This window comes from Lithobates pipiens, unplaced genomic scaffold (assembly GCF_037356315.1).
Source record: "Lithobates pipiens isolate NorthernLeopardFrog02 unplaced genomic scaffold, aLitPip1_a1.2 Scaffold_8, whole genome shotgun sequence".
NCBI lineage: Eukaryota > Metazoa > Chordata > Amphibia > Anura > Ranidae > Lithobates > Lithobates pipiens.
In genome coordinates, this window is record NW_027507903.1 from 658,261,348 (window position 1) to 658,280,163 (window position 18,816).

At 43.3% G+C, this 18,816-nt stretch overlaps 2 protein-coding genes across 2 annotated transcripts in view; both read right to left on the reverse strand.

The window, feature by feature from the left end:
- Positions 1–18,816, reverse strand: part of LOC143961773 (E3 ubiquitin-protein ligase TRIM39-like) — a 216,232-nt gene that overhangs the window by 36,663 nt on the left and 160,753 nt on the right. The window lies entirely within an intron of this gene.
- LOC143961767 (NACHT, LRR and PYD domains-containing protein 12-like) lies at positions 151–17,151 on the reverse strand. The gene is made up of 5 exons (XM_077471106.1): positions 15,477–17,151; positions 12,853–12,999; positions 7,657–7,833; positions 2,011–2,087; positions 151–1,918 (listed from the first exon to the last, which is right to left on the reverse strand). The coding sequence occupies exons 1-5, from the start codon at positions 17,123–17,125 to the stop codon at positions 1,893–1,895; spliced, it is 2,076 nt and encodes a 691-aa protein (XP_077327232.1). The 5' UTR covers positions 17,126–17,151; the 3' UTR covers positions 151–1,892.

Here is an 18,816-nt window from a genome sequence, read left to right on the forward strand (position 1 = left end):
GAAATGGAAAAAAAAATGACGTAAATAAAAGGTTATACGGCATATACCCCTATATGGAATAATAGCAGCTATGCGGAACTGATGGAACTGGAAGGGTTTGAGATATGGAAGCCTCAAGGGACTAAGATATATGACACAGGTATTCCAGGATGAAGTGATAAAGACCTTTATTGAACTAAGAAATGAATATAATATCCCAAACAAAAGATTTCTTCCTACAGTTATAAGCACGCATTACAAGCACAGGCGGAATTTAAATGTAATAATTCAGAGGTAATGTCCTTGTTGGAAAAGACAAAAAAAAAGAGGGTCTGATTTCACAAATCTGTAATATACTATATGATAAATTTAAAGGATATACCAGCAAGAGCAGCGCGGTCATGTGATATAGGGCCAATGTCAGATGAACGATTGGCAATCGGCACTCTCGGCAACATCCCTGTCATCTCTATCCCCAACAACAAAATTGAACACAAATATTCATATTACACAGGGCTCATTATACACCAGAGAAATTATTTAAATGGAAACGTAGAGATACAGCCCAATGCCCCAGATGTAAAGGGAGGCCGGCGGACTTAATCCATATGTTATGGAGATGCCCCAATCTCCACCACTATTGGAACAAACTGATATCAATGATTAATAGTGATTTTGGGACCAGAATGTCTCCTGAACCGGGAAGCTACCTCTTGGGTATCCTAGATGAATGGGGTATCTGTTGGGGGAATACAGGATATCATTAAGTAGGATCTTATTTCAGGCGCGTAAGCTCATAGCACAAAAGTGGACATCATCAAGCCCACCTACAATAGCGGAATGGAAGATACAAATAAGGGGAACATTATATAAAATAAGTATATAAAAAGTATATATTTTTACACAGAGGCTGCCCAGGGAACTTTTGACAAGATATGGAGAAGAGGGACGGACATTTTGGATATATAATGTGGCGGGAGAGTGGAGAGAGGGGGATGGAGCGCTTCCAATCTCAGATGAACAATGGACATCGGCACTGTAGGCAACATCCCTGTCATCTCTATACCCAACACAAATTTTAACCCAAATATTCATATTACACAGGGCTCATTAGACACCAGAGACATTTTTTGTAATGGAAACGTAGAGATACAGCCCAATGCCCCAGATGTATAGGGAACCCGGGGAACTTAATCCATATGTTATGTAGATGCCTCAAGCTCCACCGCTATTGGCATGAAGTGATATCAATGATTAATCGTGCTTTTGGGACCAGGATGTCTCCTGAACCGGGAAGATGCCTCTTGGGTATCCTAGATGAATGCGGTATCCGGTGGGGGAAGACAGGATATCATTAACTAGGATCTTATTTCAGGCGCGTACGCTCATAACGCAAAAGTGGACATCATCAAGCCCACCTACAATAGCGGAATGGAAGATACAAATAAGGGGAACATTAGTTAAGGAAAAGTATATATTTTTACACAGAGGCTGCCCAGGGAACTTTGAAAAGATATGGAGAAGAGGGACGGACATTTTGGATATATAATGTGGCGGGTGAGGGGGGAGGGAGCACTTTTATGAGGGTTTTCTTGTTTTTTTTTCCACCCCATCTTATTTCATGCCTGGGTTGTATGTTGGGTGTATGTTGTTTGCTATTTGTGATGTTTTTGTATAAGTAATAATAAAGAATGATCTGATTTAAAAAAATGAACCTTTTTTACACAATGCGGAGGATTAATCACTTAAGTTCCACACTGTGTATAACAAGCATGCTATTCTGCATGTAGAGACTGATTTTACTGTTGTGGGTTTAGCAGCACTTTAAGGAATAACAATACAATCCAAAATGGAGGAATCGGAGGAAGGACAGATCACCGCTCAGATCATTCCGGAATAACGTTCAGTAGATATCAGTCAGTAGAATCATAATCATCATCTGTATGTGAAGAGAAGGAAAATGATGAATAATCAGTGCAATGATATCATTCCATTCTGGACATTCTCTTCATATCAGGATCCGTGTATTACCTGCAGAGGAGGAGACGGCTTCACCAAGACCATGTTCTACTCTTCTTCTGTCTATAGATACCTCCCATCCTACTTCCCTTCAATAAAGAATCAAAAGAGAGTGTAAACCACTTTAAGACCGGACCTACTTTTCAAACTTGTTTACAAGTTAAAATCATTTTTTATTTTTTTTGCTAGAAAATTACTTAGAACCCCCCAACATTATATATTTTTTTCTAATACCCTAGAGAATAAAATGGTGGTCGTCACAATACTTTTTGTCACACCGTATTTGCGCAGCGGTCTTACAAGCGCACTTTTTTTTTTAAATACACTTTTTTTAATTAAAAAATAAGACAACAGTAAAGAAAGCCCAATTGTTTTTATATTGTGAAAGATGATGTTATGCCGAGTAAATTGATACCAAACATGTCACGCTTCAAAATTGTGCTCTGCTTGTGGAATGGCGACAAACTTTGACCCTTAAAAATCTCCATAGGCGACGTTTAAAAAATTCTGCAGGTTGCATGTTTTGAGTTACAGAGGAGGTCTAGGGCTGGAATTATTGCCCTCACTCTACCGATTGCGGCAATACCTCAGATGTGTGGTTTGAACACCATTTTCATATGCGGGCGCTACTCATGGTCGCTTCTGCAGGGGAGCTCGGCGGGACGGGACACATTAAAACATTTTTTTGTTTTGTTTTTTTCTTATTTTTTTTACCTTTTATTTTTACACTGTTTGTTGTCACTTTTATTCCTATTATAAGTAATATTCCTATTACAATGTAAACATCCCTTGTAATAGAAAAAAAGCATGGCACGACCCCTTAAATATGAGATCTGGGGGGTCAAAAAGACCTCACATCTCATATTTACACTAAAATGCAATTAAAAATATGTTGTTTGAAAAAAATAAATTTCAAAAAATGTCTCTTTATAAACTATAGGCTGAAGTGACTTTTTGACGTCCCTTCCACCCTGCAGTGATATGGAGCCGGGTGGGGGCCATCTTCCTCCTCGCTCAGCTCCATACCTAACACGGAATAGGACTCAATCACCTCCACCGTAGATGGTGGCTCCGGTAAGTAGCAGAAGCCACCGGGGCGCAGCGGGAGGGGAGTGATCTCGCAGCCAATTCACCACAGAGACCACTTTTATCTGAAAGCGGACCGCCCGCAGAAGAAGAGGATACGGGGTTATGGCAGCTAGCTATTGCCATAATAATGATATTCCACTTCAAAGTGGTGCCGTGTGCTCAGTACGAAATGATGGAAAAGGGGGGGCTCATACTGCTCTCTGTAAAAAATTATGGAAAATGGGGATCTCGTACTGTGCTCTGTACGAAATGATGGAAAGGGGGGGCTCGTTCTGTGCTCTGTAAGAAATGATGGAAAGGGGGGGCTCGTTCTGTGCTCTGTAAGAAATGATGGAAAGGGGGGGCTTGTATTGTGCTCTGTAAGAAATGATGGAAAAGGGGGAGGGGCTTGTACTGTGCTCTGTAAGAAATTATAGAAAAGGGGGGGCTCGTACTGTGCTCTGTAAGAAATGATGGAAAAGGGGGGCTCGTACTGTGCTCTGTAAGAAATTATAGAAAAGGGGGGGCTCGTACTGTGCTCTGTAAGAAATGATGGAAAGGGGGGGGCTTGTACTGTGCTCTGTAAGAAATGATGGAAAAGGGGGGCTTGTACTGTGCTCTGTAAGAAATTATAGAAAAGGGGGGCTCGTACTGTGCTCTGTAAGAAATAATAGAAAAGGGGGGGCTCGTACTGTGCTCTGTAAGAAATAATAGAAAAGGGGGGGCTCGTACTGTGCTCTGTAAGAAACGAGGGACATTTTTTACACACTAATGTGAAGTATTTTTCTGTATTCCTGTAAATGTGTGTGATGTGTAATGTACAATGTATGTCAGCGGTCTCATATGCTGGGAGTAGATCTGACATACATTGTATGTACTGTAGATGGCGGGATGTGTGATCTCATTTCTTCATAACTGACCCCAGTATGCAGTGGTGGCTGGTGCCACATTTTTTTTTTTTTGGGGGGGGGGGTGCGCAAACTGAGAAATCTAAAAAAAATGCAAAATGAGAAATACAAAAAAAAAAAAAATCTATTACAGCCACTGTGCCCATCATTTGCAACCATTGTGCCCATCAAATGCAGCCACTGTGCCCATCAAATGCAGTCACTTGTGCCCATCATATGCAGCCACTTGTGCCTATCATATGCAGCAACTTATGCCCCATCACATGCAGCCACTTGTGCCCATCCTATGCAGCCAATTGTGCCCCATCAAATGTCGCCACTTGTGTTCATCAAATGCCACCACTTGTGCCCCATCAAATGCCGCCACTTGTGCCCCATCAAATGCCGCCACTTGTGCCCCATCAAATGTCGCCACTTGTGCCCCATCAAACGCTGCCACGTGTGCCCCATCAAACGCTGCCACTTGTGCCCCATCAAACGCTGCCACTTGTGCCCCATCAAACGCTGCCACTTGTGCCCCATCAAATGCTGCCACTTGGGTCCATCAAATGCTGCCACTTTTGCCCCATAAAATGCAGCCACTGTAACCCGCATCCGCTGTCTGCCCGGCACTTACCCCATCTTGGTGTAGGGTCAGGCAGTGGGTGATGGCAGCGAGCTGTGGGGTGGCTCTTGTGTGCTCCATGTTTCCCCCTCCTCTCTTCTTCCATTCTGCTAGGCGTCCAATATGGGAGCCTGTGCCTTCAGCCAATCAGGTGACGGGTATTAGACCCACGCTTCCTGATTCGCAGAGAGGTGGTTCAGTGTTAGAAAAGCAAATATAAATTTGCTTTTCTAACATGCCTGGGTGGACTGCGAGCGAAATGCACTGCACTCCAAGTCCACCTTTTTTTAAGCCTATTAGAGCTCTAATCAGGGGCTTAAAAAAAAATACCCCTGCTACTGTAATTCAGGTGCCCGGCATCCGAAAAGGGGCCAGACGCCCAAATAGGGGGTGGCAGTGGCGGCCATGGATAGATTCATGCAATGCATGAATCTATCCATTATTCATGGGGGGGGGGGTGGCTGGAGAGAGGGGGCTGTGCCCTGTAACCTTAGTGGACGGGCCCCCCTACCAGTATGTAATTACACCAAACAATCCCCTCTGTCCTCACACTTTAGGTATTTGAAAGGTGTCCTCCTTTTATAGGGCCCCCCACCACCTTGCAAATCACCCACCTAATACAAGACCCCTCCTGGCCATCCAACCATTGGGATAGCAGACTGTATGCTGGGTGTGCTGGGCTGTCATGTGTACAGGCTGAGAACACACATCTCATTGGCTCAGTTATACTGCTAAATTGCATAGACAGTGGGGGGTGGGGTGGAAGATTTTTTTTTTATATTACAGTGCAGCCCGGGTGTCAGAAGACCTCAAAACAATGTCCCACTTTTATCATCTCATCACCACCCAATGGTGTATATTTTTCACTATTTAGAGTCTAAGACCCCATACACACTATTAGATTTTCTGCATATTTTTGGCTTCAGATTTACCAAATCATATAATATGAGGTCACACCTTAGGAGTTTGATAAAACCATGTAGTGCAAGGGTCCCCGCTGACAGCTGAATGTAAAGAAAAAGAATTGCCAGAAAAAAAATAAAAAATTGTAAAAACAAAACAAAACAGCGTGGGGTCCCCCCCAGGTCCATACGGGTCTAGTATGGATTTAACAAGGGGTACATAGATCCTGGCCTCCCCTCCTATGTGAATGAGTATGGGATATTTTGTACTCCTAACCATTCACCAAAAAAAGTAGTGTAGTGTGAAAAAATACAGCAGACAGTTTTTGACAAGTCTTTTATTAAAAATATCTTCTTCTTCCTCCGGTTTTCCTGCATCTTCTTCTGCATCTTCCTCCTGCGGGCTTCTCCTTCTCCTGGTTCTTCTTCTAATCTTTTTCTTTCTCCCGTCTTCTTTATCCGGTGTGCTTCTTCCTCTGCTGCCTCTCCTGTTGATGAGCCTCCTCCAATGCTGCGTCCCGCTGATCTGTCCACGCTGATCTAAGCATTTCTTAGATAGATGGAGGCGTGGTCATAGGCTGACATCACCCAGAGGCCCCACCACCCTTGTGACCATGGGCCATGACAACATAAGGGGGTGGGCCTCTGGATGACATCATGCGATGGCCACGCCCCCACTGTTATCCAAGAAATGCTAGACATCGTCACGCACAGATCATCGTGACGCAGAATCGTAGGAGGGTCGGCGGCGGGAGCGGCGGCAGAGAAATAAGCACACCAGACAAAGAATACAGAAGAAGAGTGGAAGAAGCAGTGGGAGAAGTAGACGCCCGGAGGAGGAAGATGCAGGAGAAGATGGAGGAAGAAGTGGGAAGAAGATATGTTTAATAAAAGACTTGTCAAAAATTGTCTACTGTATTTTTTCACACTACACTACTTTTTTTTTGGTGAATGGGTAGGGGTACCCCATACTCATTCACATAGGGGGGAGGCTGGGATCTGGAGGCTTCCATATTCCAATAAGCCCCCCTGCCCGGAGACCCCAACAACCACCGGCCAAGTGAAGAGGTCATTGTCCCCATCAACATGGGAATAAGGTGCACCCACCCCCCCATGTTGAGAGCATGTGGCCTAGTACAGTTCAGAAGTGGGGGGCTCTCACTTGTCCCCTCCCTTTCCTGAACTGCCGAGCTGCATGCTCCGATAAGGGTCTGGTATGGATTTTGGGGGGATTCCACACCATTTTTTTTACACTTTGGCATAGGGGGGGGGGGTTCCCTCCGAAACCATACTAGGCCCAAAGGGCCTGGTATGGACCTGGGGGGAACCCCACAGCATTTTTTTCACATTTTTTTTTTGCCGGCAATTCTTTTTTTTTCATTTAGCTGTCAGCGGAGAAGCCCGCTGACAGCTTATGACTCATCGGTTGTTAAGGACACGGTGGCTGGCTTCCCGGCCACCTCCTTAGCAACCAGATATATACATTGTATGTACAGCAAAAAAAAAAACACAAATCGTGGAAAAATTGAAGCAAAAACGTGGTACTTGAGTTTTGGATGTGGGTCTATTACATGCAAAACTCAGCATTTTGCGGGAAAAAGCCCCTGACCATTTCCAAAAATGCAGAGGCACAAAAATGCATTGATGTGAACATGCTCCATAGGAACCCATGTTAAAAAAAGTCCCTGCATTTCTGCAAAATGCATCAAAAAATGCATTAGTGTTAATCAGAATTTTGGTTGGAAAAAGCTCTGAAGGTTTTCCCGATGGAATTCCGATGGGATTTCACTCAAGCTGTCACACCAAATTGCGACCGTCAAGAACTCAGTGACGTACAACATGTACGATGGGGCTAGAAAAGGGAAGTTCAATATCCAGTTGCCAAATAGCTTCCGTCTCGTAGTTGAATCTGAGAATGCGTGAGTTTTTTGCGTGTCAGAATTGCCACAGACAATCACATTTACGGAGAGGAACTTTTCCCAACCGAAAAATTGAGAACATGCTCTCAATCTTTGCTGGCTGGAATTTCGGCCAGCAAAAGTCCGATGGAGCGTACACACGGTTGCATTTTCCGACGAAAAAAACTCTCATTGGTCTTTTGCGGACCGAAATTCCAATTGTGTGTACGTGGCATTAGACTTAGCATGTGTGTTACCTCCAATGTAACAGGTCTTACCATTTTTTTAGAGTGAAGCCGGCTTTCCGGAAGACCTCACAACAACGATCCACTTCTGAGTCCGACATCTTCTCATCATCATCCAATGTAACCTCCAGTTTGGTCAGAGTTCGGTTTGTGTTGATAATGGAGCAAAGATCATCGCAGCTCGATAATGTCATTTTACAGCGATAAACTCTGGTGGGAGAAGCAGGAAAGAGAGGTGAAATGTTCTTCCAGTGACATGAAGTAGACAAGTCCAATGAATAATTAGCGGGTGAGGTCTTAGAAAATGAAATTTTGGGACATTTGGATGGATTTTTTCATGGAATATTGTTTGGACCTCCCCTGTGAAATGTAGATGAGTTATCACCCAACCGGAAAAGTTTTAGGGCTCAATTCACTAAAGAATATTTCAGGAGATAATTGGATCATGTGACATATTTTTTTTCCAATTATCTCACGCTACATTTAAAAAAATGTCAATGTCGCCGTCAGTAAAAAAAAATGCTTGGTACATATGGCATAAACTGACTCTAAAGTCAATTCACGAAATTATATATATAAATAAATGCATTTGTTGAAAAAGTAATAGTCTAGTCTCGTGTTACTCAAGGAATATATTCAATTAGTGCTGGTTGTTAAGGAGTCGGCAGCTGCCAGCATCCTTAACAGCCAGTAAACAACATGGTTGTTCTGCATCGGATGGCAACCGCGTCCCGCTGACTCTTCTGTCAGCGGGATTTCCGGATCCCCCTATGTGGATGAGTAGGCGTTAAACAGCACCCCTTCTCATTCACAAAAAAAAGGCAAAAAGAATATTAAAAACACAGTTTTTGACAAGTCTTTGATTTAAAAAAAATAAATATCCCCAAAGTTGACCCAGCGTAAAGTGCGATAAACGCCAGGCCGCTGACCTGACCAAAAAAAACTAAAAATACCCGACATGCACTGGCGCTTGGCCACCGCCAAATCACAGCTCCACCACCTTCTATTGCTAAATAAAGGAAGGGGCAGACCACCCGATGATGTCACATGTGACCTCACCCCCTTATTACACCAATGAACAGGCGTGCTGGGGTGATGATGTCACAATGTGGCAGGGTTACCCAGTGATGTTATTGGGTGTCCCTTCCACGTTCATTTATTTAGCAGCGGGAGGCGGTGGAGCTGTCATTTGGCAAGACCCAAGCGTCGGTGCTGTTCTGTTTTTTTTTTGTTTTTGTTTTTTTTTTTACTTTTGTTCAGGTCAGTGGGCAGCATTCATTGTTTCATAGTTAGTTTCATAGTTAGTTTCATAGTTAGTAAGGTTGAATAAAGACAACAGTGCATCCAGTTCAACCTGAGTGTCTACAATTGTGCCTATCCCTGTACATTACACATTGTGATTGATGTTGAATCTACTTTGGGATTGTTTTTTGGGTTTTTTGAATAAAGGACTTGTCAAAAAGTGGCTGTGTTTTTATTTACTTTAAACTTATTGTTTTTTGAGTGCTGGTGTATTCCGTTGGAAGAAATTGCACCCTGGCACATGTGAATGGTCAAGTTAGTGACAAGATACACAGTGGGTCCAACCAAAAAATCAGAGTGAGACCTAACTAGTGATAGAAGGTCCATCCATTGTGGGGAGTATAAATCCATGTGGGGTCACCATGGAAGTGGTCTTGTATTCATCTGTTTCTAATGGCACCAGCACCTGTTCCCTTACCTTTTGCTTTTTAAGCAACTATTTATTATCTGATTGGGACTTATCCCGCTTACACATGACCGGACTTTCCGGCCAACCAAGTCCGACGTGATTAGTCCGTCAGACAATCCGATTGTGCGTGGCCTTATCCGTTAGTTTTTTTGGGGAAAAATCCGGTGGACTTAAAAATAGAACATGTTTCAAATCTATCCGACGGATTCAATTCCGACGGACTCAAATCGGCAAAACTGTTCGTCTGTGTGCTTGTCCAACGGACCAAATACGACGCAAGGGAAGATATTGGCTACTGGCTAATGAACTTTCTTTTTTTAGTCACGTTCGTGTCACCATGTTCAAATGAATGGACTTTCGAACGGACTTAGTCTGTTCGTGTGTGGCCAAGTCAGTTCGTTTGGAAAGTCCATCAAAACTCAGCCGAAACTCCGTTGGGAAGACCGTTGGACCTAGTTTGCCGCAAAGTCCGGCCGTGTGTATGCGGCATTACTGATACATTGGACATTAGTTTAATTAGACATAATGTTCTGGTGTTGTTCATTAGTTTATTTATCGTTTGCACTTTTATATGCGGCAAAATATTTAGTAACTTTGATTCCCATTTTTGGTAGCACAATCTTTATACACAATTATAGAGCTCACATTATAGAGTTGGAGTTCTAAAGTTAGACACATTTTGAAGACTACAGCAGCCACAATCACATGTATCTGTGTTTACCTATTTTTGGTTTCTTTTGGTTTGTAGCGTAGAGTTTTCATTGCTATTTATCAAAATAGAGCTTTATGGTCACAGTCATAAGCGCTATGTTTGGGAAGGGGTCAACAAGGCCTATAGTGACCAGAATACCATCCCCGCTGTGAAGCATGGTGGTGGCTCACTGATGTTTTGGGAGTGAGTGAGCTCTAAAGGCAGGGGGGGGGTGTCTTATGAAAACTGATGGCAAGATGAATGTAGCGTGTTTTTAGAAAATACTGGCAGACAAATTGCATTCTGTTGCACGTAAGCTGCGCATGGGATGCTCTTGGACTTTCCAGCATGACAATGACTCTAAACACAAGACCATGGTTGATCCTCCAGTGGTTACAGCAGAAAGTGGTGAAGGTCCTGGAGTGGCCATAACAGTCTCCTGACCTTAATATCCTCGAAACAACGTGGGGAGATCTCAAACGTGCGCTTCATGCAAGACGACCAAAGACTTGACCTGGAGGCATTTTGCCAAGATGAATGGGCAGCCACCTGCAAGAATTTGGGCCTTATAGATAACTATTACAGAAGACTGACTGCCATCATTGATGCTAAAAAGGGGCTATACATGGGATTAAGAACTAAGGGGATGCAGACTTTTGAACAGGGGACTTTGATTGTTGCCATTGTTTTGTTTTATGATTGTGCCATTCTGTTATCACCTACAGTTACGATATGTGAATCCCATAAAAAATAAAAGAAATGGGTTTTGCCAGCTCGCTCATGTTTTCTTTAAAAATGGTACATGCTGTATTTTACCAATTCTCCAAGGGAAGGCAAACTTTTGAGCACAACTGTAAGAATGGAATGGACACCATCAAAGTACAAGGAAGTCATGCCACATTCATACAGACTGCAGAGACAAATACAGATCTGTGATAGTATATTAGAGAAATAACCAAAAACTCGAATGCCGCATACACATGAGCAGACTTCTCGTCGGACTGAACTCCGAAGGACTTTTTGATGGAGTTCCGCCAAAACGGACTTGCCTACACATGATCACACCAAAGTCCGATTGTTTAGAATGCGATGATGTACGACGGGACAAGAAAAGGGAAGTTCAATAGCCAGTAGCCAATAGGGGCCCTTGCATCATTTTTGGTCCGTCGGAACAGCATACAGACGAGCGGTTTTCTCGATAGGAACTGGTTCCTCCGGCAAGATTTGAAACATGTTCTATTTCTAGGTCCGTCAGAATTTTAGAAAGAAAAAGTCAGATAGAGCCCACACACGATCGGAATGTCCGACAGAATTATTCCGTCTGACCTTTTCTGCCGGAAAGTCGCGTGTATGGGGCATTAGGGAATGGTCATCACAAAATTAGTAGAAAAGAGAACTGGATACCATCATCAAGGTGAGAAAAGTCAGTAAAATCCACTTATGATGATCCGTAGAAGGAGTGTAAATATCTCAAGCAGTCCAGTCACTCTGTAGAGAGCGTGTCTCTGGAGTAGAATGTCCCTCATATCATTACTGAGATCCGCACAGAGAAATGAGGAGCACATATTGATTAGGAGCAGACAAGGCCCGACATGGGGGGGAACTCGAGGGAAAACTTGGTTAGGAAATGACCCATAAGTCTTTCGTGAAGTCAGACATCTGCAGATAGAACTAATGGCACAGACTTGAGACACAAAGTCCACTTTCTTGTTGATATCACCCAGAAAAACTGAAATTCAAAAACAGGTAAAACCGCCCAGAAGGAGAATATAAAGGGAAGATCCTCACCAGAGGAGAGCTCTACTCATTTTTTGGAAAAAAAATACTGTAGTTTGTATTGAAGAAATCAAACAGAAAGGAACAAAGTACAATCAGATGAAGCTGACTGCCCAGCTCTACATACGGTAGTATAATATGTCATTGTGGAGGGACTCCGGAGGAGGGTTTATATCCATAGGATACCACCTTCATACCTGAAGAGAACTCCCACCAGGAGCAGAGAGGGGGAGATAGACAATCACTGCCCAGAGCCAGGACAGTGGAAGCCTTGGGACTTTTTTATGGCAGACAAGGACTCCTATAGGGAATGTGAGTTAGGGATGTTCATCATTTCCTTTAATGAAGGGGGATGGGTAACGTTCCAGGATTTATAACTACTATCCTACAGAAGGGAGACAATGAAAGAGAATATTTCTTGAGTATGGGTTGTATTTGAAATGGGACGGCCTTTTGTACAGAAGTGAGAACTATATTATGTTGTTGCCTTCAGAGGAATGTATCATGTTTTCTGTCTTTAATATAGTCAGGATTTGTGTATAAACAATTAGCATTTCCATTTCAACCCAGCAGGTGAAGCTGAAATCTTTTTTTTTTTTTCACATGTTTACCTGCCTGTTTTTCCTGGTTCACTGTACAAACCATGTTATTTACAGAGCTCAGTAGCTCAAGCTGTAATTTCCACTCACAACTTATTGACTCAGAGGAGTGAGAGGAGAGGGGAGAGCAGATGTGTCTGCAGCTACAGGGGTCAGTGATGGTTTGTTTTAAAGCTTATTTACTGCTTGTTAAGATTATGGATGTTCATTACATGTGTACATAACCTGATCACAGTTCTACTTTAAGGGGGACCCCAAAATCCCATGGAATAGATAACAACGAGGAAGATTCCCTTAGAGAGGGGAGAACACAGGAGAAGAGGACAGGTGATGGAAGATACTACATCGGGGAGGATGGAAGACATCCAGACATGTAAGGAAACACTGAGAGACGGGAACAATCACAAGACATTACATTTCCCGATCACTGCAGGATCACAGATTTCTCTTACTCTAACTCCTGAATTTTACTCTCCGGGTTCATCAGAAAGGAAATATTAACAGATTTCATTTTATCTTCTGAAGAGGAGGACTCTTCTTCATCCTCTGCTTTGTCCTCTCCTGGACAATCTTTACTGGAAATAGCACAATGCCAAAACCTAAAACACAATAATGAGATAATAATTACCACCAAGAATGTATGACCTGAGACACTAAGCGCACGGTCGGACATTCCAATGGACAATGTCTGATCGGAACGTGTTGTCGGATAATCCGACTGTGTATGAGCTCCATCGGACTGTTTCCATCGGAGTGTCCGACGGACCAAGTTTTCCAGCTGGGCTATAAAATTTTCCGACAACATGATCCGATCGGACTTTGTCCGATCATGTGTAGAGAATTCCGATCGGACAAAGTACCACACATGCTCAGATCAAATTCCTAGACCACAGCTATTGGCTACTAGCCTGATGGTAGTCCCGTCCTAACAAAATAACGTCATCACGTTAAGTACGATCAGATTTTCTTACAACTTTGTCCGACCGTGTGTATGCAACAGTTTCGGACAAAATCCGTCAGACAAAATCCGACGGATTTGGTTGTCGGAATGTCCGACCGTGTGTACAAGGGCTAAGAAAAACAATGTAACACCCAACATTTCCCTTCCACATGGCTACATTCCCATTGGCTCATACTGGACCTGATGAGGACTTTTCATTGGTGTCTATGAGCAGTCTTTGAAGTCACAAGCAAGACAAAACTTAGATGAAGCCCCTGACATACAGTATATACAGGATCTCTGGCCTATCTACACAGGGGTCTCCATTCATCAACAGTTTATGGAAAATCTGGAAAAAAAACCTCTTTGGTTCCCAAAATGCAATGGCATTTTTTCCATCCCACAGATCTCCGAACACCAAGCCATCCCTTGATTGGCTGGACACACCCATTAAAACCTACCAATGAATGACTGGTCGATTACACCTGACCCGGCAGTAGGAGGGCGATATGTCAGGTGGCACCACTGCTGAACACTGGCCAATCTCTATGAGATGCAGACATACTGGGAAGGTCATAGAATCTATTGATGGGACATAATATCACAATACTGGGGAGGCCTATGAAGTTAAATTTGAGGGATTGCAGTCATCATTGCATCCTGTTTTTACGGGGCACCCAGATCACACTTCCTCCCCTGGCTCTATGGCACCGTAAAGAATTACATCTTTCCCCCCTCCCTCCCTGCAATCTTCTGGGACTCGTCACAGGTCCCAGAAAATTGCCCCGGCCATTCACAGCGCGCAGCATGGCATCGGGCATGTGCAGTGCACGCCCAGCTGTGAAGCCACAGCCGGGGCCCATGGTTACAATGCCGGCTCCTCAGAGAGGAGGGAGAGAGGATCGAGGCTTTCGTGCGCCCGCATCGCTGGACCGAAGGACAGGTGAGTGTCTGATTATTAAAAGTCAGCAGCTACACTTTTTGTAGCTGCTGACTTTTAAATGGGTGGAACTAGCTTTAAAGAGGAAGTAAACCCTTGATTCCCTGCAAAGGTAAAGCATAATGGACTACTATGCATCGCATCGCATAGTAGTCCATTATGTGTCACTTACCTAACACAGGAGCCAGCGAAGTCACCGCTGTCGCCTGTAGTCAGGAGCATCCATCTTCTTGGTGGGTCTTGCTGCTCCGGCGCTGTCAATCGTCCGAGCAGCAATGATGTCACTACCGCACATGCGCACAGGAGCCGCAACTCGTGGCATATCGCCGTTAACTGCGGCGCGCTCAGTGCGCCTGTGCGTTGCTGTCTATGGCGCATGCGTCGTAGACAGCGGTGCCTGTCTTTCAGCAAATATCTCCTAAACTGTGTAGGTTTAGGAGATATTTCTTAGACCTACAGGTAAGCCTTAATCCAGGCTTACCTGTAGATCAAAGTGTGTTGTAAGGGTTTACAACCACTTTAAAGAACACTTTCTCTCCAGTTCAAATGTTTTTCCTTTACCTACATCTACAATATGACCACTAGATGGAGCTGATGTCCAAAGGAAATAAGTATTTAGTGTAATGAATCATCTACTGCAGAGAGTGACCTTCTATACAGAACTGATACAATGTTGCAGGGAGTGATCTCCTATACAGAACAGATACAATGTTGTAAAGATGAGACTCGGTTGTGTGACACGTTTTGTGGACTGAACCCTTCACAGATTACCTAAGGTACACAACAGAGTTCTGTCTCTGCAACATTGTATCCATTCTGTATAGCAGTTCCCTCTACAGTATCTGATCATTACACTGTCAGTGGTGAGCACAGGAATCTCCATATACTGAGCACAGCTCTCCCTCACATTATTTCCTCTTCTGGTTGAATGTTCTTAGGGCTATTTTATCTTAGGATCAAATGTTAGGGAATGTTACAGATAGAAACTGACATTTCACACACATTGCAAACATGGCCGGGAATTTTTGTGACTTCTGTGCAAATTCTAGAATATTCACACAACTTGTTTAATAAATAGACCCCTAACTTCTAACAAGTGTGCTAGATGGAGAACATATCTGAAAATCACCGTTATACTGTATGCAGGTTCCTGCCCGTTCTGTACATTCAGTTAGGATATCCTCACACTCACTTACCCGGCCTTCTGACACCTGTGTAGTAATGGAGATATCATTTTCTGGCACTCTGGACCCACCGTGAGCCACCCAAAATATAAAGACTGAAAACGTTCTCTCTTCAAAGTCTTCAAGCAATAGCTCAGCTGCTTGGAATAATTACTGTCCATCCACAAGTGACCAGTGTCTGAGCTGGAGAGCTTCAACCCTGAACAAGCAGACATGACGTCTCTAATGAAGTCCTCATCCTGAGTCTCATACAGACAGAAGATTGTCTGAGTATAGAAACTCTGATCGATGTCCTCCATGGCCCATTCTTTCATTGCAGGTCTGGCTCCAAGAGAAATGTTGATTCCTGTGCTCTCTGAGAATGTATTTGTCAGCTTTTTATTTAGGAGACCAAACAGGAATTGTACAGCTAATGCTAAATGTGGGGAATCCTTAGTGAGGCCATGGAGTGAGTTCCTTGTACAGATCTCCGGGAGGAAAGTACCTTCCATAGACCCAGACCCATCATCCATCCCATAATAGAGAGCAGCAAGGAACTCCTGTACACTCAGGTGGATGAAGCTGTAGCAGGTCTGGTGACGGACGTCCCAATGAAAGATGTTCTCATTCAGAAATACAGACTCCACCTCATCCAGAGAAAGTCCATGTCTTTCTAGATCTTTCTTCTCAAATAAGATTTGTTGGTTCAGAACTCCCTGATTGGCCAGAGCACACAGCTTCTTCAGACAGGTTTGTTTCCGGTGTACAGACTGCTCCTTCTTGCTGTGATGGGTTAGTAAGACCTCCAGGTAGAGAAGATAAATTGAAGTCGTTGTATTACACCAAATCGGACCCAAACCTTTTTGTATTTCTTGATTCATTACAGTGCAGACAATCCAACATGTGATGGGGACGGCACACATGGTGTACACAACTTCATTGGCTTTTATTATACTCAGAACCTTGTCTGCATCTTCTTTATTTCCAAAGAATTTATGGACATATTTCTCTCGATCTTCCCTTGTAAATCCCAGGATTTCCACATTGCGAGAATCATCGATGAATGTGTTAAGTTTCTCCATGGCCAGTGACCTTGTGGTGATGATCAGAGAAGATTCTGGGAGAACCTGTCCCCTGAGCAAGCTTTGGAGAATTATTTCTTTGTGGGTTTCCATAGAAATGTCAGGACAACCCTCAGATTTCTCCTCCAGAGTCCACCTCAGTTCATCAAACCCATCGACTAGAAAGAGAAGTCCTCTATGACTTCCAGGATCCTTCAGAACAGACACCAGGTCATCTGAACTCAGTCTGCAGGTTCTGGATAAAAGTCCCACAAGACTTATGTTTTCAGGGATGGTGTTGATTTCTCTACAACTCAGATAAAACACAAAGTCAAACTTGTCTTGGTAGAGATCCCCAGAGGCCCAGTCCAGCATGATCTTCCTGGAGGTCATTGTTTTTCCAATCCCAGCAGGTCCTTCTAACACCACAACCTTAGGGATGAAACCTTCTTTATCAGGGTCAAAGAGGGCCTGGATTGTGGTTGGGGATCTTTTCTCCAAGATCTGTAGATGTCTTTTGTCTGAACTCCTTATTTCTTGTTCTTTGTCCACTTTATTCTGGGGTCCGTTTATCATCAATAACTTGATGAATCTTTTCTGTAGATAAACAGCCTCCCCCATACGGGAATTATATACTTTAATTCTCTGGAATGTCTTTTTCGTGGACTCTTTGTGTTCCTTTCAATATGTCAAGTATTTTTCTGCAGAAGAGAATGACATGTATGTATGTCATTGTCCACTTGCCACAAGTTGTGTATTGTATTTGTTCACTTGCCATGTCACCTGCCACAAGTTTTGTATTGTCCACTTGCCACGACACCTGCCACAAGTGACACGGGACCTGCCACGAGTGCCACGTGACCGTCCATGAGTGCCATGTAACCAAGTTGTGGATTATCCACTTGCCACGTCACCTGCCACCAAGTGACCCCAGATATGGGCAATATGCAGCAGAGAATGATATTTTGCGACCCGACTTTGGGGCCACGTATCTCGAGGCCACTTATAGCTAGAAACACCAAATTAGGTATGCAAACACAGTAGACCTAGCATTACAACATCTCCAAATGTGGGGTTTATAGCACCAAGTGACCCCAAGATACGTGGCCCCAAATTCGGATCACAAAATGTAAAGCACTTTTCTGCAGCAGAGAATTACATTTTGCGACCCGACTTTGGGGCCACATATCTCGGGGTCACTTATAGCTAGAAACATCAAATTTGGTATTCAAACACAATAGAACTAGCACTATAACATCTCAAAATTTGGGGTTTCTAGCGCCAAGTGACCTCGAGATACATGGCCCTAAATTCGGGTCACAAAATATTTTCGAATCCGGTTGAAATAGTTTCGAATGCGGTTGAAATAATTTTGAATCCGGTTGAAATATTTTCGAATGCGACTGATTTTTCGAATTCGGTAGAAAATGAAATTAAATCCGAAAACGAATTTAACAAATATAACTAAACAAAATAAATTAATTAACAAATTAAAACGAAACTAAACAAATGTTTTCCTTTTGCACATGTCTAAGTGGCACATAGAGAGCAAGTGAAGTGGAAGGAAAATGATAAATGATACAAATAAACCTGTGAAAAGTGTGGGGGGCATTTGTATTCAGCCCCCCCCCCACCCCGAGTCAATACTTTGTAGTGCCTCCTTTCTCTACAAATTACAGCTGCAAGTCTTTTTGGGGGTGTCTCTACCAGCTTTGCACATCTAGAGAGGAATATTTCTGCCCATTCTTCTTTGCAAAATATCTCAAGCTTTGTCAGTTTGGATGGAGAGCGTCTGTGAACAGCAATTTCAAGTCTTGCCACAGATTTTCAATTGGATTTAGGTCTGGACTGTGACTGGGCCATTCTAACACATGGATATGCTTTGATCTAAACCATTCCATTGTAGCTCTGGCTGGATGTTTCGGGTCATTGTCCTGCTGGAAGGTGAACCACCCCCCCGGTCTCAAGTCTTTTGCAGACTCTAATGCCCCGTACACACGGTCAGACATTCCGACAACAAAATCCGACAGGTTTTGTCTGAAACTGGTGTTGCATACACACGGTCGGACAAGTCCCTGCGTTGTTCAACTGACAATTGCGCGGTCGTGCGACGTGGCTCCCAAACAAAATTGGCGTTCTTTTTTTCCCACAAATAGAGCTTTCTTTTGGTGGTATTTGATCACCTCTGCGATTTTTATTTTTTTGCGCTATAAACAAAAATAGAGCGACAATTTTGAAAAAAAATGCAATATTTTTAACTTTTTGCTATAATACATATCCCCCAAAAAATATATAAAAAAAACATATTTTTT

What these genes read in the sequence shown, in the direction of transcription:
- LOC143961767 (XM_077471106.1), bottom strand. Translation starts at nt 17,125, where the DNA reads ATGGGGGAGGCTGTTTATCTACAGAAAAGATTCATCAAGTTATTGATG. An exon ending in CACAGGTGTCAGAAGGCCGG is followed by an intron (nt 13,000 to 15,476) that starts GTAAGTGAGTGT and finishes ATTGTGTTTTAG; the next exon opens with GTTTTGGCATTGTGCTATTT. An exon ending in AGTAAAATTCAGGAGTTAGA is followed by an intron (nt 7,834 to 12,852) that starts GTAAGAGAAATC and finishes TTCTCCCACCAG; the next exon opens with AGTTTATCGCTGTAAAATGA.